The sequence below is a fragment of the Drosophila subobscura genome, chromosome O (assembly GCF_008121235.1).
Source record: "Drosophila subobscura isolate 14011-0131.10 chromosome O, UCBerk_Dsub_1.0, whole genome shotgun sequence".
NCBI lineage: Eukaryota > Metazoa > Arthropoda > Insecta > Diptera > Drosophilidae > Drosophila > Drosophila subobscura.
In genome coordinates this window covers 6,032,262-6,059,096 of record NC_048533.1, presented here as the reverse complement: position 1 = coordinate 6,059,096, position 26,835 = coordinate 6,032,262, and the positions used below count along the sequence as shown (strand labels likewise).

Below are 26,835 nucleotides of genomic sequence, written 5' to 3'. Positions count from 1 at the left end.
TCACTGTGTCCTTTCATTTCGTCCTCTGTCCTGTGTTTTCTGCACTCTACAAATAAATGGGCATATTGATTTGTCGTCAAGATGATTAAATTGATAAGCAAATTAGGGCGCACAGAGTACAGCAGTAAAAGTCCACAATTATAATGGAAAGTTTTTGTTTTCGACGAAGCAAAATCTTTTGAGGGGTCTCGATGGTTCCTCCCTCTCTGGAAAAGAGTCCTTAAAGCATCGTCTATGCTTGAATTTCAGTTGGAAATAGCTTCAGACACTGACATAATGAATTTGAAAAACAACTCATAGGAGAATGCTCAAAAACAAAAGCGACACTCTATATACAGAATGGCAGACGAAAAAGTTATTATTTTGTATTATAAATGTAAATAGATTGTGCTGGCAACTTTTGGCTAAGCGAATTTTTATGGCCATAGTTTTGCGGCAACGGAGTGGGAGCCATGAAACAAAACTGCAACTGAAACTGCAAATAGATGAACAGCTTAGTGTCCTGCAGTCATATCCGGGCGAATGTCCTTTTAAATGCGACAACAGCTTGCACATAAGCGGGGTGCAACAACTTTTTAATAGCCCCGCAATTAAAGTATCGTCGGCACAGACGACAGTACGCATAAGTCCTCTGATAAATTGCTGGGCTGCCATTGAAATGGAAGTAGCCAAATAAGAGGAAATAACATGTTTATGCCCCATGCTGGCTGATTCTGGCTGCTGCTTGCTTCTGCCTGATATATGAGCAGATTCCGCCGGCTTGGTTCGCATTAGTTGCAGATAAATTACGAGAAATAAAATTCACTTAAATATTTCATGCTGCCGCTGCTCATGGGCGAAACATGAAAAGAAGGATCTCAGGGATAAGCGGAATGCCGGCGTGCCGGCGTGCCTACAAATTAACATCGTGTGGGCCTGTCCTGTCGCCAACGCTACCGAAAAGGCGGTCTGCGCCCAGACACAAATACCGAAACCGGCAAAACAAACAGTCAGACAAGTTAAGACTCAGGCGAGCACACACGCGCGCTCGTATCGACTTTATACTACAATGGTGAAATGTTTTTGATATCCCTTAGACTGGAAGACTGGTAGGGTATTATGAGTTCTGAGTTGAAGTTGCCAAAAGGCAACGAGAGTGTCAACTAACTGATTTGTTTCAATTTGTGAGTAATTCCGTGACCCAATAGAATCTTAGATAGTATCTGTGGCGCCTTCTTCTAACTCACATTTAAACGAATAATCTCTAAGGGTATGCCACACTTCGGTACCCCCAAAATGTATTCCCAAACTTATCCTGTTTTTCTACTATTATTTGAGTATCTCGCTACAATAGTTTTTCTGTGCAACTTCGCTATCGTCTGTGAGAGAGCGCCGGTTGAATGCGAATGAATTTGTGCATAAACTGCGCTTCTTGCCTGTGGCTGCTGCACTCCATCTCAAGCGTAATGCTTCAAGTAGCAGGCCACTCACTGGCTTTCAAAGAATGGACCACGCCTCCATCCCCGACATATGTACATATATCTTGTGGAGCCTTGAGCCGCTGGCATATTGTGAAACTTTTTGGCACATGTCTTGCATGTCTTGCAGTTGAGATGCTCAGACCTCAAACTCAGACACAGACACAGATACAGATACAAAAAGCGTTCTAGCCCAGAAAAATGCCCCAAAGAGACTACTTACATACTTGGGGTGCGCTTGAAGTGTTCTTTCTATCCGCTTGCCTCCTTCCCTCTCCGAGGGGCTGTTATTGTGAGCTCGTGGCAATTGTTAAAAATAGCGAAAATTATTCCAAGAAGAGATATTACTACCACCCACACCCTCAAAAATAAGGGGATTTTGCAGCTGTAATGCGATTTGTGGGGAGTAAAGCTTAATTGAATTTAATCCCAGAGACAAAAACAACACACAAAAAAATGTTGAAAAAATAAACAACCGAAACACACACAGAAAAGTCTGCCTCTTTGGAGACTTAGATTTTCTTTCGATTTTGCCATTTTCCCTTTTTAATTTCCCAAACTCCTCCAAGAGCCATAAACCCAACGAGCCGAAAACTTTTCCACAAAACAAGTTCCAATTTATTTCATCATTTCGGCAGAGCATAGAAGATGTAAGACCATCCATTCGGATTTTGAGGACAGTTTAATAAGTTTTCCATATTAAATTCAACAATTTTCCCAAAAACCACGTAGACAAACGTCATTATCAAGGCATTCTAAACGCGGTCAGCATCCCAAGAATTCTGCCACAGACACACAAACACAAAAAAAAAGGCAAAATATAATAAAAAAAAAAACTTGAAGTATGTCCCGTCTGGTGGGGTTTTCTTGCTGAGAAAGTTCTGCTCTTTTTTTGTGGGCCATTTCCTCGTGCCGGCCCCACTCTTGCCTTTTGATAAGAATGCGAAATAGCTGTTTGAGGAAGGAAAAGAAATTTATGAAAATAAAATAAATATAAGCCGAAACTAAAGTTTTATTCGTGGAACCACACACAAAAAAGGATGCTGATGATTTGAGTCTTTGGCAAATAGCAAACAAAATATAGAACATAGCCTTTCTTTAAGAGAGAGAGAAAGAGAGAGAGAGATTCCTTTGAGAGTAGAAAATATCTAATTTTAGAACACAAAATTATTCAATTAAAGAGCACCTGGGTGGAGCCTTTATCCTAGTGCTAATCCTATAAAATTACATAAAGATGAAAGTAAATTACGTGGGTGGAACTGTGGGTGCGCGTGCCTTGCCACACTTCAGCACATTCCATAGCCTCAGGGTCCCTTGCCCTAGGCCTCTCTTGTTGAGCCAATTTTAGGGGCAAATATTTTTGGAAATTTTACACGCTGCGAGTGCCATTAACTCCATTAGGTTTATTACGACAAATGGCGCTAAGTCAAATTGTTGCTTCCGACCCTTGGCCGTGCCGCTGAACTGGGGTACAACATTTTTGGGAGCATAAATTACAAAAGTTACGCATTAATTTCAAAATTGAATTTCCGCCTCCGTGCCCGGTTTTTTTTCCCAATGAATTTCCTGCACCTTTAATATACAAAAAATCACCCAGAAATGTGAGATAATTTGTGACAGGATGTGCGCCCACTCGTTTTTGGTCATTGGAAAGAATAAATATTTAAGCAATAATTTTCATTGTGAAATTTATGAATGTTCCTTAATTATGCATTTGTTTACAAATTGAATTTGAAATTGTCGTTCATTTATAGCGGAAATACAATTTTGTTTAGGGTTGGAAATGTATTTATGGGAAATCCATTCAATTATATGTTAAACCTTATACTAGTCCTTTTGTCTGGCACTCATTGATTTATATTAAAATATTGCTCAGTTTTCTCACCGTTTTCCATATTAATCGAAAAAATAAACATATGCAAAGTGCGTAAGGAAAATCAATGGAAAAAACTTTAAAAAAATCACTCTGATTCGGTCTGGGTTGAAAGGCTATTGAACCGCTTATTCATCAAACGATGTTATGTGTTTTTTCGCTCAATAAAAATCCCGAAGCGTAAGCCTTCTTGTGTCATGAAAAACCAATATTGAATTCCGTCGTTTTGCTCATTTTATCAAATTCTCACACAATTGACAGACAAATGAAAATGAAAATCAAAAGCGAAAATTCATCATTCATAAATGCCATAAAAAGAACGAAGGACCGACCCGGGCGGGCAGGCAGGCAGTCCGAAAGGACATTGCCAGGACAGTCTCAGACAGCCGGCGAGCGAAATGCTTTGTGACTTTGTTACATTTTTCATGGCGCAACAATAAAAAACTTGGCTTTATTACCTACTTACAAACAGAGAGCCATTCTAGCCGGTCTCTTCTGCCTGCCTGGCTGTCTGTCTGTTGCTTTTGTCAATGTCTGTTCGCTTGGCTAAATATTTATGCATTCCGTCTAAGAAGATTGATGCTTTGGTTTTGTGCTGGTCACAATGTCTCAAAAAACGAAAGCGAAAAAACCCATTTTTCACCGATCGGAAGACTAACAGAGGGAAAGCTATTTGCACCGATTTTTGGTTTATTTTTGAAGGGTCCATCGGTTTCGGGATGTTACTTCAAGATGTACTTAAAATCCTTTCGCCTAGCTTTAATCCTCCGCCGTAACTATAATTAATTGCTTTTTCTTTCATCGATGGACGACTAATTTCTGCCACTTTAACCCCAACTTTCAACAGCTTAGAGCTGGGGGAGGAGAGTATTTCTTTAACAGCTTGATTTACTGATGATTTCATGCACAAAATTTATATACGAGTATATTTCACTTACAGCTACCGCATAGCATTATGGGCGAGGAATTGGCGTTTATCTTTGGTGCGCCTCTGGCTCCCGCAGGTCCTTTTCCCAGCCATAACTATACGACGCAGGAAAAGCTGCTTTCCGAGGCGGTAATGGCATATTGGACGAATTTCGTAAAGACAGGGTGAGTACTGAGCTACAGTGGAAATAGTGCATTTTGGGTAGAGAGTTGAGGGAAAGTAAGTGGTGGAGGAAGAGAAGAAGTAAGAGAGGAACATCAACATGAGCAGAGTCACAGTTCTACGGGTCTACGGTCAACGGGTGTACGGAAGAGGATGCGGATGCAATGTGGGATATTCATGAGTTTTTGGAATGGCTTTGGCTTTCGTTGTGGCGCCGTGTGGCACGTTTTGCAATCTGCAACGCTTGGATAGTGAAATGAATAGAATTTTTACTGCCGCTTTTATTATTATTCCCGCAGTGAAAACATCGGCAACGCGAGAGCTGGGCGGGGCGATAGGTAGACAGATGCATGCAAATAATATTAGTGGTGCTGGAAATACAAACCAGAACTGGAAATCAGAGTTCTGATCGTTGGCCAGGATATTTTGCCGCCAGAATAAGAGGCAATCTCAGCGCTAAGGCACGGCGCCATAACCATGTCATTTGAATGAGAAAATAAATGTTCGAATTATGCCCATAAAACGGAATTGTTTGGTGGGGAGAAACACCACTCCCCCTCATTAGATGGTTGGGCAAAAATCTCTTTAGCTATAATTGGAAATTGACAAACATCCGAATTTTCCACACAGCAATCCAAAGGCGCCTTGGAAGGGTATATTCTTGAATTCTCACGCCCTCGAATGGGATCGCTATGACCTCGACTGGCCAGAGTTTAACAAGCGAGCACAGGCCTATCTCAATATTGGTAAGTTCTGGTCTCATAATGGAAACCATTCTGTAGGAGAGCAATCCTTAAACTGTGCACTGTTTCATTAACATTTACATTTTCCATGCAGGAATTCCACCAACAGTGGGCTACAAGTATCGACAGATTTACATGAATTTCTGGAACAAAGAGCTGCCCGATGAACTCAATCAAATTGCAGCATTGCAGGAGCAGCTGCATCCCGGAAATGAGGTGATTACGGGTCACATGAGCAAGTACGGGCCACGGGACAATGGCGCAGAGGATCCAGTGCGTACGCTGAAGCTCCTGCTCCAGGAGCCCAGTCTGGCCAACAGTCCGGACTCTACGGAAACGGCAGCGGAAAATATGTACAATGCACCGCCCACCTTCGGACATGTGATGCACAAGCAGCAGCCGCATCAGCCACAGCAGGAAGAGGACTTGGAAGTTACTTCTGCCACAAATCCAATGGAGGACCAACCGGAGACGGTGGCCAAATCGGAGACAACGTTGCAGCTACTAATTGCATTGATAGCCTTGATTATTGCACTGAATGTTATCATCTACGGGACTTTTCTGATGCGACAGCGTCGCAAGAGAGCCAAAATGTTGCCGTTTCCAGCCCCTAAGCTGAACGGGAATATCCTCAGCTACGACGGAGCCAACGATGATGAGCTGAAGCGTTGCAGCAAGTCGCGGGATGGGGATGATAGCTACATCATGGACATGGCACGCAAGTCCAACACTTATGAGGCCATCAAAACCGGTCAGCGGTCGCCCATCAATGGGTATGCAATTCAGCGGCAGCTCAGCTGCTCGACGGTCGATACCCACACGAAGGTGTGCGAGTGGATGTCGGGACAGGAGCTGCCAAAGTCCGGCAGCTTTGCCACTCCCACTGCGACGACACCGCCTGCAGTGCTGGCTGATGGCAGGATGATCATCTGCCAGGACATCGAAGTGGCGGATGCTGCTCTTCTGATCCCACAGCACATGCACGAACCGCAGCACTACGAAATGCTGCTCCAGCGACAGCATTCGGCACTCACCGAACCGAGCGAGGACATCCTCCAGCAGCAGTTGCAGCAGACGCCACTGCACCAGCACACCCACTCTGATCCTGTGGACATGATTCTGGCAGCCGATGAGCAGGTGACAAGCTTCGTGCATGCCGACGATGTCGACATTAATGTGACGAGTCGCGATGAGAATTGTGGCCTGGAATTGGCACCCCTGACGGCTGCCCAGCAGCTGGAGCTCCTACGCCAGCGTAACTATCCCAAGGTGCTGCCCACTGCCCAGGACCTTAGGGACAGCCGTGGAAGCTATAAGCGGAACTCCTTGCCGCCGCAGAACTTCAGTGCCCCAATGCCACTACCGCGCACTATTAGCAGCACTTTGGGGCGACGGCGACGTGACAGCAGCAACATTACCACATCGCCACTGCAACTGGCGCAAGATCTGGCCGGGGAGGAGGAACCCGGGGAGCCGCAGATTACCCAGAATACACTAATCTTCGGTCCCATTGTGCCCAAGTCGCCGGCGACCTCGTTAAAGCGACAGAGACGGGTGCCTGAAGCGACAGCACCGACGACAGCAGCAGCAGCGGGAGCAGCGGCAGCGACGGCGGCGGCGATGACAGCACTAAGCGGATCCTTCCAATCCTTTGAGTCGGTGCCGCCGGCTCATGAGACCACACCGCCGCAGGGCGGTGAGCGTACCGAATGCATTTACTCGATTGAGGCGAGTCCTGGGGCGTGTCCAGGGAACGATGGGACGAGCTGGTCGGCTCCCAATGGCGATTTGTATGCGCAGCCGATGAAATCTCCCTCCAGGACATCACTCATCCCGCGCCTTACCCAGCAGCAGCAGCAGCAGCAGCCGTCGCCACATCATCATCATCAACAGGGAGTAGCTTCAGAAGGAGGAGAGACAGCAGCAGTGCCTGGAGGAACATCATCAATGCCCACCGTAACACCAACCCGCATACCTCAATTGCTGCAGCGTCAGGCTTCCGGCAAGGATTTGCGAACAGCAAACACCGCAAATCCCCTGGCAAGCCAACAACTACAACAACAACAGCAGCGAACGGACTCAACAATATCATCCGGTTCGTCGGCTTCGGCGGCATCATCAGCATCATCCACAGACTCAGCCTCCACATCGGCATCATCTTCCACATCCTCATCCTCATCCACGAACACGGTTCGCACCGAATTGCAGCAGCATTGCCAGCAGACTGGCAAAAGTATTACGACCAATATATAGGAAAACCCAACACCCAGGAGGAAGCAGGGACCTGAAGCCAACAACCGGCAGCCAAGAAGTTCTTCAATTTAACGCCGGAGACAAAGAGTGAGAGACAGTGTTAGAAAGGATGAAGGTCCCGCTGTGGCCGCATTGCGGCGGACGAGGAGCAGCTACTCCGACAGCTGCCTGCCAAATGCCTGCCCTGGCCAGGCCCTCTCCGAATCTCCGTCTCTCCGTCTCTCCATTGGGGTCCACGCACACAGGCTGTCGGAATTTTATAGAGCTTGCGTAAATTTAATAATACATTTTGGTATAAAGTTTATCTTTGACTTGTCGGTGGTGGCGGCGATGGCGGTTAGGAGCTTCGACTGCAGTTCTATGTGCCCTGAAAGGAAAGTTTTCTCCCATCGTAAATTAGTTCCGAGAATTGCAGAGAATATTGCAGCAAAATGTTGCAGTAGCAAAAGCATATCGATATAAGCAGAGAAAGTCTCATCAAATCAGAGTAACTTTCGAGTGATGAAAGGAGCATCTAAATGGGAAATATCCCTGATAACTAGCAAATAGATTGGTTTATGGATTCAAGTGGAAATTATAAATAAGAAAACAAGTCATAATTTTATACATTACAAATCACAGTCATTATTCTGATTTAAACCAAAGCAAGGCATCCACAAAGTGTACAGCGTATTATAAGTTAAATGTTCTTTCTATAAAATAAAATTAGGTTTCTTGCCATAAGATAACACACACGAAAACACACACAAAATACTCATCGATGAAGCCAATTTGCATATGGCTGATTTTTGCATTTGTTTCCCCTGACAACCGACAGAGCCAGAAATTGCCAATAACAATGCCTGCATTTTGGCACTTCCACTCCACGCCACACCACACACACAAAAGTTGTGTCAACTATTGTTGCCGGCAATTTACCAAACAAAAGCTGCTTACGAAAAGGCAGTTCTGCTTGGGAAATACACTTCGAGAGGATGCTCTGATTTTGAGGAGATGAATGCAACTGTCAAGGGGCTACATGATTGATTATTTTAATTTGGTATCCCAACATCATATACTGGCTTCCTTTCCACTCTGATGATCGCTCTATAAAAACTTCAATGAACAATGAATGCATCTTCGAAGTGTATCTGTAAATTCTGCTTCAAAGTCTAGTCTTTTGTTTCTGCTTTCCTATATTCTTTCTGCTTCTGCCTCCAATACTCTCGCAGGAGCAGGGCCAAGGCAATTTCGTGGTGCCTGCCAACTTAATTTGCCACAAAATTTCAACAGCAGCCACTACTCACTGGAGCACTCCCTGTAGCTTTGTTGCTCTGGAGTCTGGGAGTCGCATCAAAATCAGTTGAAATGTCAACATTTCTGTAGCTACACATATTTCGAATATTTGCCATTTCCCGCATAGTTGTTAACTCTTTCTCCACTTGGCTGTTTCTGTTTCTGACTCGGCCACCCCGCCATGACATCAAAGTTGTCGCCGCCGCAGAATAGTTGTGCGTTTTGTTGCTCCAAGCTTAGGACCATATCCTGCAGGATTTACTGCCTCTGCCTCTGCCGTTGCCATAGATGAAAGTTTTCGTGGGCCCGGGTTTTATGCCTTATTCCCTTTGTGGCACATCACGGTTTTCTTTTTTTTTTTTTTTGTTGGTTTTTGCTCAGAGATTGAGTTATTGTGTCGTTTCGCTTTTGGGTCCCTTATGCAAATTGTTGTCTTCAAGTTTTTTCCTGCTTGTTTTGTTGTTGTTGATTCTATAACATTTTTATTGTCCCTTTACGCAGGTTTTGGCACTGCACAAAACATCGAATGGCAAAGTTTGTCGCGAACTAAAATTGAAAATTCTACTGCCCCTCAAGAAATGTTTCCCCAGAGAGAGAGAGAGAGAGAGAGAGAGAGAGAAGCAAGTGCGGGGGCGCTGCGAAAGTCGTAATTAAATTGTTTGCCCCATTGGATTGTTTTTACGCTTTCATTTTGGCTCTCTCTCAGTTGGCCCTCTGTTGGTCCTTTTTGTACGAATATTTGTTTGCACACTAATTTTGTTAAGGAATGAGGACAGACCCTTTGAGCAAGCGGAACATCGCTTACTTAATTATGAGAAAAGACCCCGTCTGGAGCCAACTAATTGAGCAGCATAAGACCCGAAGAGTACTTTGCATGCGGGGTGCTCCTATCAGGGTTATTTGATCGGAATGTTCAGGACATAAATTGATATAATGGCCTCGATATGAATGGACACCCACTGCAAAAAGTGCCGACGTTTGCGTGCACTTCAAAGGCAAAACCTTATATGAGATCTCCATGCTTCCAGCACCCGCTCCCGCCCCCGCCTGTCTGCCTGTCTGTCCATCACAGAGTGTTTTCCCACTCAAGTCTGGGCATGCTGTTTGTAATTTTCCTCAATTGGAAAATGCCTTGCGGCGCTTTACTCTTTCCTCAAGTTCTTCCCTCTGTGCTTTTCTTTCTCTTTCGCTTTTCTTTCATACTTTCATGCCATGTACTCGTATCGTTGGTGTATTTTCTTTTGTGGCAGGCATTCCGTGCTGTCTGCTGAAAAGTGTATGAAATAGTCCTTAAATTGAATAAACCCAGAGATAACTTTTGTGGCAAGTTATAAAGTGCTAAATGGAAGTTTGTTAGCTTGATATGCCGTGTAATGGAATTGCCAATCCCCGTTCTCACTTTGATACAAGTGAAAATTCTGGGGAAAATGAAAAGCAAACAAAAGCAATTGAAAAGACAACAAATCTGGTCGCTTTCAAGGCAATCCACGAGGACATGGCTAATTCCAAAGACTTAATCACTTCACCGCAGGGCAAAAACACTTACACACCATTAAATATGTAACTTTCGAATCAATTTGGTAGATATCCACAGGGCTGAATAATTCATAAACTACTAACAGAAACTATATTACAGACATATTTGTGCTTGCAGAAACAACCGCACAGGCCAAATAATTTGGACCCAACAAATCAAAAGCCACAGCCACAGAAAAACCAAAACAAAAATGAAGAAAAACCAAACTACGAGTACGAGGAAATTCCCAAAAGCAGCTCCACACAGTCTGCTCCTCTGAATATTTCCGTAAATTTGCTGACAACCACAAATTAGAGCAACTCAAGAGTATATTAAAGTCAAATATGCAGAGGGCTGTACTGGAAGTTTCATAACCCGAATGTAAGAGACAACTACTCCTCGTACTGTGAATGCCTCCATGGAGTATGAAACTTCCAGGAGACTCCGACTGGCAACAATTCATGCATTAATACATAACGTTCTGGTCTCTGATTTGATTTACTGTTTGGGGACTCTTGTTGTTTGGGTCAAATAAGGAAAGGAAAAGGCAGAAACAAATGAAAACTTGTGACAGGAAAACCAAAAAGCAAAAAAAAATAACAAAAAACACGTAAAATATCTTTATCCAATATTTTAAATTGGATCATTTTTGTAAATATTAAAACTTTTGTACAATTACGGCAAATTGACAACGACATGCATATGCTATGTACGTATAGCGCCTCGAAACACGTTTTTTTTCATTGTTAATTAAGCAGCTTAAATGCATCATCACTAATTAATGTACTTAATAATTAGTATTATACATACGTTTATTTATACATACATTTTCCGCACCACAGTGACCATGAAACGAAAGGATTTGCTTGCTCTTCAATAGCCTTAAACAATAAACTGGTTAAACATTCCACAAACCAAACAGATGGGAGAACCAACAAATACATGTATGCAAATTATGTTTCGTTATTTTTAGCCCCTTGACGTTTGTTTGACTTTTTAATGAAAATTTTAATAATTTAATAGGTGCCAGACGAAAAACACAATGGACACACAGCAAAGTGTAAATAATTTATAATCCAAACAATTATTGTAGCAATGTAACATTTCACAAATAAAAGGGAAAAGGAAAAGGATAACTTTTGCAAAAACAATATGTGGGGGAAAAGTTAAATAAATGTTGGGGCTGGGCTTACATTTCTGACTGGTGGTTAAGTGTTTAAGTTAGCTTTTTGACCCTTTTGGTTGGGTATGGTTAACCCGCTGAGAAATATGTATTAATTATAGTTGGGATTACATTTAATGAGTTTTGACCAAACCAAAAATTCCTGCTGTCAAATTACAACAACATTTCATTTGATTTCATGCCACAATTTTCATAGATTTCATCCGTACAAATATCAATACCATAGCCCGACAAAATGCAATATTCTGCACAAAAACAAAAATGCTTAATTAATTGTATTTTGGGGACTAGACTCAGCGCAAAAACCAGTGGAAGAACAACAAATGTCATTAGGGACATCAACTGCATAAACGGATTTGTTTGGTTGATAATATTCCCGGCTGCCTGCCGGCCTGCGAGAATTAAATGTAATTTTGCGGTGAAGCCCTCTCTGCGTACGCGTTTTATGCAAATTATTTGCATCGAGACTTCAATGAATATAAATTCGCAAATGAACAGCAATCGCACCTCGGAATATTGGACAATGGTTCGAGCATAATAAAATAAATATTTAATTAAATATATTTAGTTTGGTGTACATGTGGTGCGTGCGCCCTTAGTTCTTTTTATGTGCATTTGTATGATATTATTCAGCTGCACTGTTTATTTGTTTGTTTTTGCGGTTGAGAGTTCAATGGGCCATTAAATTTTAACGACATAAAGCCCATAAAATAATATGCAGCAAATTGATTCAAGGTGGAGGCTGTTGCTTATGCAAATTGTGCAGAATATTCTTGCTTGCTTTTAGTTACATATCTGATCAAATAGTCTAGAGTGAAAGTGTTGAAAGTGTCGAACCAAAAGCCTTCATTTAGTGTTAATATTTCTCAATTTAAAGAGCACTTTGCAAGCGAAATTCGTGCAGAAAATGCTCTCCATTAGATTTGGGAAAACAGATTTAAGTGGCAAAACATTTTGCTGCATATATTTTTCAGCTTTTTCCATCGGCTTGTGGCTGCAGTAACACATTGCCTGGGAGTTAGACATGTAAACAAGCAACCCATTTGCATTTACATTTTTCATAGTTTCTGTTCTTTTATTAAATTTATAAATTGTGTGCTGCTTCACAGCACAGATCCCCCTCTGTTCGTGGCCCTGTGGCTGGTGCTGGTCCTCGGCACGAACACGCTTCTTTCTGGCAGACCCTCCTCACACGTATGAGATTTATGGCAAAGCGCATTTTATTTATATATTTTTTATGACTTTTGTTGTTTTCATACTACTCATACTATTTTTGCTCTTTCGCTTTCGCTGGCTTTCTGCCTGCAAACATTTCCATCATAAATATTTTTCCCGTTTTGTTGGGCGCCCAAGAAAACCGAAAGGAAAACTACAATTACGATGTCGGGAAACGAGGGGAGAAGGAGAGTGGGAAAATATCTTCTAAAAGTAAATAAAAGTGTGGAAAAGCGCAGGAAACTTTGTAGAACGTGACCTGCACAAGAAGCAGTGAGGCGATGCCATTGAGCTTGCCCAGTAACCACACTCGCACTCACACGCTCAGCGCCCCCCTACCCTCTTTGAGTAGCAATTAACGCCCATGATATTGCCGTTCGGTTGCATGTGGCAGCATGTGGCAAGGTTTGCCTGGAGCAGAGGCTGATGCCAGTGGCTGGGGTGTTAATGCGGCAAGTCACTCGAATTGGCAGTCGACTGACTTTTTATCGTAGCATACTTTCCAGGGCCTTTCCGCCTCTTCGTATTTCCTTAACGTTTAATTTGCTTATTACCAAGTTTTCGCACAGACAATGTGCCGTCGCCGCAGCCATCGCTGCTCCACTTTCATTCAAGTTTGTTGCAATTTGCAATTTGGGTCGTGGGTCGCTGTCTGCCCCACGCTTCTGAAGGCAGTCAGTCCCCAGCCTGCCGCCACACATTTGTCGCTAATTTGGCGAGAAAAGTCATCTGCCTTCCGCCTTTGAACGCAAACGCGGGCTCCGTCGGAGGAGGCATTCCCCTCCCGCCATCGTAATTGTTTGGCACCAATTGTTTTAAATGCTCGACGAGCGTTCCACAAATTGTTTCCCAGGCGTCACCAATGCCACGCGCAGAGATAGAGAGAGAGCAGCACTGTGGGCTGTGGGCACAGACAGGGGCTGAGTGCACTCTACACTCTCCGACTGTCAAGAATATTCGAACGGAATCGAGTTATGAAAGTTTAATTGAAGCAACCACAAAGTAAACACACACAGATACTATTTGAGTTTGCTTTTCGTAATATTTTCTTTAAATTTGCAAATATTTATTTTAAGTTCTGGTATCGCCTCAAGCCACAATCCACAACTTGTGTGTGTTGCATAGTGTTGCCTTTGCAGTGGCACGCAGCAAGAAATTGCAAATGTTTTTATTATAAACAAAGAGCATGCGTTCGCATGTGTGAGCATGAATGTTGGGTGAACTTTTGCCGTTTTCAAGTCGAAATCGATGCGCATCAATATTCAATATGTTGCTTTCACTCGCGCCACGCCTCGAATGGTGGAAAAAAAGTGCGATAGGAGGGAAAGCAGCCACAAGGAGTGGCAGGAGGAGCAGCAGCATCAGCATCGTCATCAATGGGGAGCAAGAACATCCGCGGAAGTGAGAGGGAGTAGGGAAGGAGCGGTAGCAAACCCAATCATGCAACGCAACCAACGCCATCTGATGTTTGCTTTACGTAATGGAATTGTGCGGTGAATGCCGCGTGCCACATTTTCGCCTTGTCTTGCCACGCCCTGCGCCCTGTACGCTGCTGCCACACGCTCTTTGTGACTTTCCCCGTGTCTGTGACGGTTTCTGTGAATTTTCCTTGGGATCCCACCATCGCCATATGGCTCTGTGTGTGTCGAATTCCTACCCAAGGACTTTGCCTTTCAATTGCTTGTCTCTTTTGCTTTTCGTTTTTGCGTGGGCGATTGTCAACATTCCTTGGGCGCTGCAATTTACTTTCGATTATTTTAATTAAATAAAAATATGCACATGAGTTGGGAAATTAATGGAAACTGCATTGACATAAGCTGATTATAATTTGAGCAGCTGCTGGCAGAGACACACAGGCAGGACAGCTCGTCTCATTGGAGGAGCCCTGAGCGAATGCTTTGCTCTAATTTCCATTTAGAAACCATTTCACTGCGAAGTTGATTAACAGCAGAAATTTCCAATTACCCAAGCATTATAATCAGAAATTGAATGCGGTTCGAGATGGTTTGGGAGTTTGTTTTTATTGAATCACTCTCGACGGATGCTCTGCCGCACTCTCTCTCTCACGCTCTACCCCTCTGCCACTCTCTGCCTGCCTCGCCGTCTGTTGTGCAACAAAGGAGAACACGTGCTCGTATTAGCAACCGGCTAAGTGCTGTTATTCTACAGTTTTACACCACAATTACCAGCTCCCGCGCACACACTCGCACCCAACCATACCCACACACACACACACACACACACTCACCCACTGGAAACGTGTCAAAATCGACACCAGCACATGGTGCATGCTCCTGCGACCCCGATAAGCCATCGTACCTCGTAACTCGTCTCCACCGCCGGATCACACCCGCCCTACGTGCCTCCAGGACCCATGGCTACGTGTCGAATTCCAAATAGCAGCGCCAGTCATAACTGTAAGACAATGTCTGCATGTGATGTGATGACGGGAACGTTGTCACGCAGTCGGTTCGGGGTGCTCTAAGGATCTCCGGAATGAGATTCCTGCTAAATCTAAGCAAGGGGCATGGTCGGAGGCGGAGGTGGACGTGAAGGTGATGCAAAGCAGCGCTAGTTAGTATGTCATGTGCATGTTGTCATGGCATATTTCGTTCAAGACTTACCTTCAGTTTTGCACTCGCACACAGTTTTAGGGGGATTTTTGGTAGGATGGATACCCTTTCAGGGGGCTATTACAGAAATGTTTACAGACATTTCCAAGGCAATACAAGTAGAGAAATCGAGCCTTAAATAACCATATACATGGGACATCTATTTGCTATCTCTGTACAATTGTTAGGACCAGAAACCAATCCTCTTTGATGTGCACATGGCCCTGTATTCATGCTAAAATTTCAATTTCAGTTCTACATAATACTGCCACCAGGGTATATTTATCTTCGGCTCCTTCAAATGGATTTTGTTCTTTCTTGTTTTTGTCATGGCCTTGCAGAAAACTTCTGCCTGCCGTCGTCGTCGGCGTCAGACTACGTCGTAATCATATCAGGGCTACATTCTGGCAGCCTCTCTGCCTCCTGCCTCCTCCCTACAGGCAAGTGTTTTCTCATGTTAAGCAGAAGCGCTACAACGTTGCCTTTCCTTGGTATGGAGCAGATTCACTCTCGTTGTTTTGCTTGTATCTCACTTGGCCTTGTCTGCAGGCCGTATGCGAAAAAAGGATTATGAAAACAACTTAACATGCAAAAACAGGGCCAAAAAGAAAAACCAAAACTGAATTTCAAATAATCAACAACCTGCCCTAGAGCTAATCGTTATGAATCAAGCACCTTAGCCACAACCAATTAGGGAAAGAAATCTGAATAACTGAAAGCTTCAACTCAAGGGGTTTTCCAACCATCCATCCATCCATTTATCTATCAATCTGTATGTAGAGAGTTTTTTCACTCTCACGTGGCAGCATTTCTTTCTGTGTTAATAAAGTGACGACAGATTGTGGAACATGTGTCACTCACACAGATACACAGATGCAGATACGAGTGCAGACACCATTTTGTTGTCAATTATTTTTCCGCCAGCAGTCAACATGTTTTGAATGTAGTCTGCCACCCACATAAACCAGAAACGACCAAACGAACGAACAGGAACCCTCCTCTTGTGTCAAAGCACTCAACCTTTGACACACTTGCAGTTGTGTGGCCCACGATGACTTCGAACTCCTCCGAGAGGAGGATATCCCAACTTTGGGGCATGCCGCCATAATGAACACAACTGGCGCCAACAGCGCCATCAGCGCCATCAGCACAGAGCGCGAGGGTACTGCATGTTAATTGCCAAAAATAAAATAAAGCCAGCAGCGACAACAATTCCGAAACGGAATGAATGCGTCGTCGCTTTTTTTCCTTCACTTTGGTACAAAAGTATTTTAATTACTTCGAGCAGTCGGCGGTGCTTGGATGGGAGGAAGAGGAAATTAAGCTAACGACTGAAGGTTCTCCGATCGCATTGTGTAACTAAATGGGGGAATTTCGTACAAATGAAATTTATAATCATAGCAAACATACGGAAATAAGTCAGAGATAAGCAACACAGAAGCAGAGTTTACTATAGAGTTGCCACCCCTGCAGCTGTGTTGACTAACACTTTTTGAGGCAGAGTTGCTTTGCCCAGCATACCACCGACAACCAATAACATTTTCTTTTGCCTTCAAATTTATACTAACATTTGGTATTCAGACTGAAGCTCTTGACGAACTACTACTGTCATGTCTAAGGAAGAAACAGGAGCGGGTCCTCCAGAGGCGGCCACCACACCCAGAAGGAAGTCCGGCGGCGGCCGAATTGGAGGCGGCGGAGTCGCTTACATGGAATCCACCAAAGATAACAACATTAGGAAGGCCGAGGAGAAGCCCAAGAAGCAGCTGAACGATCCACGCTTCCGCATCCGACCGCTGCAGCAGGTGGTCTCCGCATGCACGGGTGGCATGATCACGGCCCTCTTCATGACGCCGCTGGACGTGCTGAAGACGCGCATGCAGATGCAGCAGTCGCCCTCGAACAAGTCCTTCTTCTACAGCAACGGCCTGATGGATCATCTCTTGCCCTCCCGCCCCGATGGGGCACACCAGCCGCCGAAACAGTTGTTTACCAACTCCTTTGACGCCTTGTTCAAGATCAGTCGGATCGAGGGACTCAGTGCTTTGTGGTCGGGCCTGGGACCCACTCTAGTATCGGCATTGCCCTCGACCATCATCTACTTTGTGGCCTACGAGCAGTTCAAGGCAAGATACATCAACATCCATGAGAAATACTTCAAGAGGACCATCGATCTGGAGACGATGTCCTCCTTTAAGCCGGGGGAACAGCCATTACCGGTGGTGGTGCCAATGCTTTCTGGTGTGACGGCACGGGTCTGTGCCGTGACTGTCATCAGTCCCATCGAGCTGGTGCGCACCAAGATGCAGGCCCATCCCATGAGCTATAGCCAGATGTTTGGCTTCGTGAGGAATGTGGTGGCCCTGCAGGGATTCTGGGGACTGTGGCGAGGACTACCACCCACAATACTCAGAGATGTGCCCTTCTCTGGCATCTATTGGCCTATCTACGAGCACACGAAGCGGCGTTTTGGCAGCAGCACGCAGCCCTCCTTCGGGCTGAGCTTCGTGTCTGGAGTGCTGGCGGGATCAGTGGCTGCTCTGGTCACCACGCCCTTTGATGTGGTGAAGACCCACGAACAGATCGAGTTTGGGGACCGTGTGATCTTCACGGACTCACCAACGAAGGAGATGCCAAAGCGATCCACCTTTGGCTGGCTGATTTACATCTATCGCACGCAGGGATTTGCCGGACTCTTCGCAGGCTACGGACCCAGACTGTTCAAGGTGGCCCCCGCCTGTGCCATCATGATATCCACGTTCGAGTACAGCAAGTCCTTCTTCTTCTACTACAATGTGCGGCAGCACAACGAGGCTCTGCTGCTGAACAACCCCGATGCTAAGCTGGTGGAGGAGGACGACATTGAGTAGAAGTCGTCTCCATGGGAATCCATCCCCATTGTAAATAAACGGCGCATATTTTATGTAAACCCAATACCGAGGCAGAATTCAATATCCCAATTAATTTGCGTGACGCTTTACGTGTTACGTCAATCAGTCGCGGGGTCGGCGGGAAATCAATTTGCATTTTCACAGCCTAAAGACTCCGGAATCCAAAGGATCCTTTGGCCTGTTGCTTCCTGTTGCCGCTGTTGCCGCTGCTGGCGCTTCTCCTCGGTTGACTTTTAATGGAATATTCATTCATTTGCATTAACTGCAATTTAAGCGAGTGCCAAGGAAATTAAATACAATTTCCAGCGAACGAGTGGGAAGCAGAAACAAAGTTGTGGAGGCACAACGAATCCCTAGAGAATTGAAAACTTTTTCCACACATCTCGAGCCTGCCCCAAATGCATTTTCCACTTGAAGTTTTTCCCTTAGCTATAATCGAATCGTGAAACACTTTGTGTGCGCGAGGCATTCAATTGTTTGCCCGGTCACGTTTCACCACAGCACTTTTCCCGGGCCCTCTCCCGCGCTGCAAATACAATTCGTGCACTCCACGGCCTGCCCCACGAGTAACCGAAACTACTCCTATATTTCGGTGATTGAGTGGAACGGACGGCTTATCCTGTATAACCCACAATCGAGAAATTGTATCAAAACTAAGCGGGCGCAATTAAGGGGTACTTAATTGCATTTCAGTAGCAGGTCTTTCTCTCTCTGCCCCTGGCTGTTCCCCTCCGCAAGCAATTTCCCAAATAATTCGCCTACAAAAAAAACTGTCCAAGCGAATATTTCATGGCATTTTTTCATTATTCTCTTTTGTTTTTATTAAAGAGCAAACACATAGAGAGAGGAGAGAGAGAGGGAGTGAACAAAGCATAGCCAAGCACAATATACCAAAACAGGCAGTACAAAACAAATGAGAAAAGAAAAAGAAAATATATATTTTCTTATTTCCTGCCATTCTTTTCTGTTACTCGACCGAAAAAACATAAAATATGAAGAATTCCCAAGCCAGTGATGAGTGCGGAACTCGCTGGACAGTGACTTTCACATATAATTTGTATTGATATTTGTACTGTTTTCGTTATATGAGCAGAACTAACAATGAAAATGTGGTACTGTGTGTTTCATTCATTTTGCATTCAAGGATCAGATCTCTCTGCCATCTGTGTGACATAATTCATCATAATCGCATGATTCCAAGTCCCATTTGACAATCATTCCTAGACAAAAATGAACTTTTAATGGCTTCCCATTAAGCAATTCACAAAAGAATACTAATTTAGTGAAAAGTAGTTGTCTTCCCCTGTCTAATTGTGCAGTTGATTTTCCATGAAAATCACATTATTATTATTAATAAAAAAAATACTTTAACATCCACAAGCGGTGGTGTCCCGAGGCCCTGGGGGGCATCATTTAATGTTTAACATTTTATTTCCCCCTTTCCTTTTTTTCGTATTTCCTTTATTGGTCTTCTTGTTATTCTCTTGTTCTGCTGCTCCACGAAAATTGCCAATAAAGAGAATTAAAATATGCTTTCATAAAAATAATTGAAATTAAATTTAAGTGAATATCTCATTTGTGTGTGTGTGTGTGTTCCCCCGGTGTGGGTCTGTGTGCGTGGGGGACCAATTTTTCGTAACCATACACATGCACAAGGACCTCTTTGCAGTCCTTTTCTCATCGTTTTTCCCGACGGCCTCCAGTTACTTTAGCCCATTGTTGTAGTTGTAGCTGTAGCTGTGTTCCTGGTGTCGGTTAAGGGGGCGTGGCACTTGTCTATTTATTTTCTGCAGGCTGTTGCTTGCTACCGCTGCCATTGCTTCATGCTGTATTTTTTTGTTGTCAGCATCAAAAATATTTTCCCTGCCAGAAACAAGAACAAGAAGAAAAGTATAGAAAAAACAGACAGGAAAAAAGCTGTTGATAGGAAGAACCCGTCCATCCTGCCGTCTGGTTGTCCGTCAGCTGTCCCTCGGCCATCCTTCAACATTGGGCCCGCTGTCAGTGGAGCACCCAGGACCAGATTCAGCCCCAGAGTTTCATTCCCTACTTTTTTTGTATGCCCTCCCTCCTCCTCTCTTGTTGTATTGTATTTGCATTTAATTGTGGCATTAAAAATACACGAGAATACGACCCAATGCTCGTACAGCAGCAACAGCAGTGGCAGGGCCGGGTCGGGATCTTTATTTATGGCCCATGGTCTATCTCATTCTGGCCATGTTTTTTATACGCTTCAGCCACTGGACATTGTGTGGGCGTGGCCTTGCGAATGTATACACAAACTGTGGAGTGGACAGCAGTGGCGGTGGTGGAGCGCCATGAAAATGATTTAAGATTGGATTATTGGGTGACAAAGTGTGAAGATATTGAGGCCTTGAGTCGCTTCGACTCTGTCCCCGATTGACGACTAATGAACTGTTAATTGACTAATCAAATCAAAGCGACTAAGCAGCTGGAAATAGTCCTTCGTCCTTGCCTCCTTGGCTCCTGGCTTTAAGACCCAGTTTAAATGTGCCTGAGCTAGGTATTCGTTTTTCTTTTGACCAACTTAGCAGCAGTTTTCCCTTTGGCATCAACTGCATTCCCCTTGAAGTTTCCGCAACTATTTGCTTAATTGTTTAATTTTATGCGCAGAGTTTTGCTGGCTGAAACTTTATTAAAACGCGCCATTCTATGACTTTCATTGGGCAACCAACCGGAAAGCCTTCCCGCCCTTTAGTTAGTTAACATTTCCCACGAATTTTCTATTTCGCCTTTTCTGTTTGTTTTTTGTGTTTCTTTTGCTTCTTGGCCAAACATCCGTTTTGGACGGAGTTCGGGTCTTCTTGAAGGCTTCTAATTGTTGGCACTTCCAGTGCATGAAAAAGGAAACGATTTCCAAGCGCCTCGCGGCTGACCTTGCCACCCCCAAAAACCTCCAGCGAGTGTTTAATTAATTTTTAGAAAAGAGCCAAATAAATGGCCGAGGGTGCCCCTTTCCTTTTTGGAGAGTCTAAAAATGAAATAATGGCACAGTGGACCAGCCCAAGTCTATTTAAAAATGAGGCAGAATTTTTCACACCTCATGGCCTTCATGCGTCACAGGAATCCATCCCATTCCTTAGATGTTCAGACGAAAGGAGCCGCGGGCTGCCTCCACTGCCTCTACCAGCATCTTTAAAGGTCGAAAAAACATTCTATTTTTTTAATTAGCGAACCCTTTGTGTGCGGGGCTGATGTGGGCCGGCGTGTTTGCACTGTACCTGGAACACGCAGGATTTTTAATTAAAAAATACAGGATCAAAATTGACAGGATGAAAAAATAATGTTTACCTTGTTTGCCACCGTTGTGTCGGCGCGTTGGCGTTGCTCCACCCTTTCGACATGGATTTCTTTTTGCCACTTGATTATTCAGATTTCACATGCTGAAAACGGTTAATTGTAATCATTGTGGGGCACTTTCCACTGACCGCTTTTCCAAAACTCTAATTGCGGTTAATTTGGCTCTTTATAAATGCAGGCATTTTTCTCTCTTTTACTCTTTTTTAGTCTCTCTCTCCCTCCCTGTGAAGACCACAAGTTATGCGAGGATATTTTACCTTTTTTCTTCTTTTATTTCTAGCAATTTTCCCTTTTTCGTGTTGTTTTCCTTTCTTTTGGCCGACTAAATTATTTAAGCGATAATGGGGCGTAAAAGTCATAACTTTAGGGGTTTCCTTGAAGGTCTCTCGACCAGCGACCGGCAGCCGGGGTTCTGGCACTGTCAAGTGCATTAAACATGAGCCAAGAGCTCTCTGTTCATTGTTCATTTCAGGGCCAGAGTTAATTTGCTTAGCCATTTGTTGTAGAACAGAACAGAATGCTTTACCCATTTTGCCTATTTCAATTGTAATTTATGGTAATCGCTGTCTTAATAACAAACCAATTAGAAACTTTGCCATAATTTAATCTGATTTTCGTATTTGCTAAAGGCTTCCTCCAGCAAACTTGTCCTTCCATCTCGAGTGTTTTCCTAGAAAGAAGGCAAAACTTAACGATTTTTCCCTTTTATTTTTGTTCTTCTTTTATTTTTTTGTGCTGCTTGTCTTACTTTACGCTACGTCTGTTCTGTTTATGAATAATTCATGAGGTAACTTTATAAAAATAACGCACAAATGGCACTAAAACAAACCTGGAAGGCGGAAGGAGCTTTCCGACCTTTGAGCAGAATTTGAAATGCCCTAAAAGTGTTTTAGGTGCAAGCGGAATGAATTGAAATGTAATGCCAAGTCATCTATTTATATTAGGGTATAGCCAACTGAATTCTTTCTCTAATGCATGACAAATTACCATGAAGTGTAGCCAAACTAATGTGCCATGTCTTTCCCTCTCTTCTCTAGAATTACTACAAGTAGGAATTTTCCTGCGAAATACTTTGTCCTTTGTCTCTACAACCTGAGAAAATGATGTTTAACATTTTCTAGGTGCGTATGTGTATGTCTAGCATCAAAAATAACGTTTACTATGAACAGAGAAATATGTACATGGATGTATTTGAACAAGAAGAGCATTGTACTGCCAGCGGGCATGTGGGGGCAGGTCATGGGAAGGCAAATCTGAAAGCAGCTTAAAGCTTTAAATAATGTAATAAATTATTAAACTTCTTTAAGAGCGCAAGAGAGAGAAAAACAAAACAGTTTCGCCATGGAAATTGGCAGAAATGGTCACTGGCAATCGTTTAAGTGCAATTTGCATATTCAACAGATTTTTCAACAGAAACCAACAAGGATCCCAGCATATCATATCAAATCAGGGGCAGAGTATGTGTTTCGGGCGGGGCACGGCTACAGCAAACTTTTGAGTTTCACCTTTTTTGTTTTTTGTATTTTTATGTTGTTGTTGTTTTTTGTTCGGGGCTCATCAAAAACTTTGCTGCGGTTTGACAGTGTCTGTACAATTTGCATAACAGACTGGGAGATGCGGAGAGAATTGTTAAATTTTTATTTTGATATCACCTCATATGCAAATGAGTCTGGCAGGAAGTGGAGGTTGAGAATTTGAATGGACTTCCTTCCTTTCTAGAACAAGTTGCTTCATTATGTCAGAATGAGGAAATTAATCAAATTAAGATCAGAGAATGCTGATGAATATTCCGAGATTCCCATTAGAATAATGCATAAACTTTGGCACGTTTTGCTTTTGCCAGCAATCTAATTGTGGTAATTGAATAATAAATCTATCAAATGATTTCCCATTTTCCCATCTCTGGATTCGATGCTTTTCGTGGAATCATGAGCAGAGGATTCAACTTCAACCTCCCCCCTAATTAGATGAAATTGTATAATCTGCCAAAAATGCGGTAAGCTGCTTATAATTCATGATAATAACCATCATCAGCATTGCTCAAAGTCGGTGCATAATTATGTAAGCGGCTTTGAAAAATGTGTCATTGTCGTAAGGAAAATACGTCAGTAAGCTGATATTAATTTCGCTTGCTCATTTTAATTGTAATTTTCCTTTCGCGGAAACACACAGAAATACGCTACACGCCACATGGCATACGCGGTAGGAGTGCCGCTCCCACTCCTGGTTCTGGTCTGTGTTTTGTGGCTTAATTTCATATCGTTTACCTTGACAACAGGGCATGGGTACATCACCACCAAGCACACACCAAAGAAGAAGGTGACTGGGAGACAACATGATGACGCTGATGGGCAATGACAGGGAACAGCGACACCACCATGGACACGGCTCTGGCAATGGCAGGCAATGTCTGCTGACAGTCAGCTTTCGCCATGCCAGAGAGCCCTGCCGGACCCCACGTTGTGAACACTGATATGAACAGGCCATGGAGAGATAGAGAGAGACGGCGGAGTCAGTCCGAAAATATGTCTGTCTTATAAAATATGTTGAGCACTGTAAAGCGTGTCAGCACTAAGTTGCTTTTATTTTTAAACATATTTCCAGCTAGCTTTAGCTACAGTCTGCTCTATAAATATTACATGTCGACTGAATCAAGTTCAAATTACAATTCAGGATGGCAAGTCACTTTCCTAAGGCAAAAGTTGTCAACGCCCGTACCCTCTAATCTTTTTTGCAGCCCTTGTAATTTAGTTTGCACTGTTTTTTTGCATCTCTGCAGCTGGGGGACTACGACTAATGACTTGGAATTTGTTGCCCGCCAGCCAAATGAGCATGTGTGTGTGCTCTGGCCTGTCTCTCGGGCAGATGTTGTCGCCATTAACGCCTCGCACAGGCCAAAAAATAGAAAAAGCTGCAACTTAAGTGCAACAGAAGCGTAAAAATCATTAAGCTCCAGCTGCTGATGCTGCTGCCCCCGCAGAACGCACGGACTGACACAGAGCCACGTACAGAGAGAATGAGAGACTCCCAAAGAGACAAGCTAACTGACAAAGACAGAGAAAGAGAAAAGAGCAGAGAGCAGAGAGAAGAGAGAAGAGAGGCGAGAGAGCTCTAGCAGCTGTATCCTTTTGCATGCCGTCCAACATGACGTATGAGTTATGCTGATAAATTGCATGCAACATCACTCATACAAACCATCAGCTTTAATTACATCAAGCGCACACGAGGCACAATTTAATGCGAATATGTTGTAATTTTATAATAAAAGTCAAAGTCGGTTGGGCCAGCGGATAAGGATATATTTTATACCATTCAAAATTTACCTAATATGTTCTTGAAACAAATGAAATGGGGAAGATCTACCATGACTGCCAATGAAATTACTAATCTTTTTCATATTTCGGTAGTTTAGGTACGAAATTTGTTATGGCATTGCGTACCGAGTTCCATAAATTCCCGAACCAATCTTTGATCCGCTTGCTCCTAGGAGGTGTTTTGGATTCTCTCAAAAGTTGCAGCACCATTTTCTCCAGCTCTTCTTCTCGGCAATCTGGGAGGAATATCATAGATTTTAAAGTCCTTAAAAAGGATTATGTTGTGCCCTTACTTTTTGGCGATTCATCTGTACAATTGGACTTATAAACATCCAAGGAAGAATCAGAATCCACATTATTTTTCGGGCCTTGGGTTTGATTTAGTCAATGGGCCTGTAGTGAAAAGTTTACATTCAAAATGTCATATTATCAAAATCGTGTGTTCTAGTCGCCTTGCGTCGTGTTACTATTGGAAACTCATCCTTCTCGATAAAATCTGGGGAAACTTTTACGAAAACAGCTGAAAGAGCGAGGACTGCCAGGAGATATGGTCTCAGCATCTTGAAATCTCTGGTGGAACTAAACCAAGAAGCTGCAGCCAAGTCAAGTGAATCAAAATGATATTTTCTGCTGAATTTTTAAAGATTTCAATACTCCCGCAGTTAATTCGTTCGTTCAGCTCTTTTTTCACAATTATATTCCGCAATTTTCACGCCTGCACACAAAAGAAGCGACCATAATCATGGCCATAAAAGGGCAAACCGCAAAGCCAACTCGTTTGTTTGTTGCACAATGCCCCTTAATGAACAACGGAAATGGCTGGCCACTAAAGTGCAGTCCCACTAAAATCGTATAAAAATAAATCAAACGAATAGCCACTAAAAAACGGGGATAGGGATAGACTTTTTTGCTCATACTCTTCACTAATTGACGATACTTCGGCGGAAACACGTACGGAAGCACTGTACTCATTCATTACCGATGAGTTTTGTCGTACTATCTCCATATTCGTATATGCCCATTTATGTGTAGGGTAGTGTTCGAAAGAACACAAAGAGCAACAAGCGTCGTCGACACATGCAATTGTCAATTTCATTTGTTGTGGCACTTTTCATAACGTGCCTAAGAGCGGGGCCCTGCCACAGAACCCCATTGTGCAACGCTTCAAAAAGGACAATGTTCTGACATTGCTGCTGCTACTGCTACTGCCGTCGTCTGACACCATATATGCAGATACAGATACAGATTCAGGATACAGAAGGCTCGTAAATTTGTGCTGACTGGTAAATAACGATGCAATTGACTTGAAATCGTGGCCGCATTTATTGAACAATGAGTGAAGGATGCTCTGATATGGAAAATGAAATTCTAGAGATGGCTGACCGTAAAATGGTTTATAAAGAATGCTTAAATGAGTGTATTAATCCCCTAAAGTAATCCCTGCAAGAATGTTTTAATGCATTTAATATCCAATATGAAATGTTACTCGAAAATGTCATCATTAATTTCGCATTGTTCATCTCCAAGGACACCTTTTACATTAATTGATCCGATATCCATTACGATACTTCCGTTATCACGCTGTCATCCCTGGCTCTCACTCGCCTCCCTCGGGTCCCTGGGACGTGCCTTTTTGTTGCCTTTTCACACACACTTTATTTATTTATATATTTTCTCTTTGCTGCTTGTCTCTTTACAGGGATTTCTCCCCAGTTTTCTCGCCCTCCTTTTAAACCGTAAGCTGTATTCATTTTTTGTTTATCAATATTTGCTTTTTGTATTGATATGGAAAAAAATGAAACTTTTATTAATGACCAATATGCGCAGATTTCTTTTTCGCAGCCTTTTATTTAGTTGGCTCTCAACGCGATTTTCCAGTGAGTTTTCCTCTTTTCGAAAATGATGCAATGCAAATGTTCATTTTAAAAGCTTTTTTCATGCCTTTAAGTGCGTGTCTGCCTGTTTTTTAGGTGTACAAAAATATTGTTGCACAGTGACATTGAAAGGCTGTCAAATATTTATGTATATTGTATATATTTTCACGATTTCTTATCGCGCGCTCTTTTTTTGCCCCTCTCGCTCTCTGTCGATT

At 43.4% G+C, this 26,835-nt stretch overlaps 2 protein-coding genes and 2 long non-coding RNA genes across 6 annotated transcripts in view; 2 read left to right on the top strand and 2 right to left on the bottom strand.

The window, feature by feature from the left end:
• LOC117896146 overlaps nucleotides 1–11,349 on the top strand; it is a 115,639-nt gene extending 104,290 nt beyond the window's left edge. For all 3 annotated transcript variants that reach the window (XM_034804221.1, XM_034804220.1, XM_034804219.1), the window contains 3 exons: nucleotides 4,271–4,422; nucleotides 5,051–5,166; nucleotides 5,258–11,349. In XM_034804221.1, the coding sequence (XP_034660112.1) occupies nucleotides 4,271–4,422; nucleotides 5,051–5,166; nucleotides 5,258–7,416 (2,427 nt within the window). In that variant the 3' untranslated portion in view covers nucleotides 7,417–11,349. The remainder of the gene's footprint in view (nucleotides 1–4,270; nucleotides 4,423–5,050; nucleotides 5,167–5,257) is intronic.
• A 5,412-nt stretch (nucleotides 11,350–16,761) lies between these two features.
• On the top strand, nucleotides 16,762–18,144 carry LOC117896669 (solute carrier family 25 member 40). The gene has a single exon (XM_034805116.1). The coding sequence runs from the start codon at nucleotides 16,828–16,830 to the stop codon at nucleotides 18,085–18,087; it is 1,260 nt and encodes a 419-aa protein (XP_034661007.1). The 5' UTR covers nucleotides 16,762–16,827; the 3' UTR covers nucleotides 18,088–18,144.
• Nucleotides 18,145–21,880: 3,736 nt separating this feature from the next.
• On the bottom strand, nucleotides 21,881–22,333 carry LOC117897157. Its single transcript, XR_004649074.1, has 2 exons — nucleotides 22,178–22,333; nucleotides 21,881–22,099 (listed from the first exon to the last, which is right to left on the bottom strand). It is a non-coding gene; the product is annotated as an uncharacterized LOC117897157 (long non-coding RNA).
• A 2,394-nt stretch (nucleotides 22,334–24,727) lies between these two features.
• LOC117897234 lies at nucleotides 24,728–25,310 on the bottom strand. The gene is made up of 3 exons (XR_004649079.1): nucleotides 25,211–25,310; nucleotides 25,037–25,136; nucleotides 24,728–24,979 (listed from the first exon to the last, which is right to left on the bottom strand). It is a non-coding gene; the product is annotated as an uncharacterized LOC117897234 (long non-coding RNA).
• Between the last annotated feature and the right edge of the window lie 1,525 nt (nucleotides 25,311–26,835).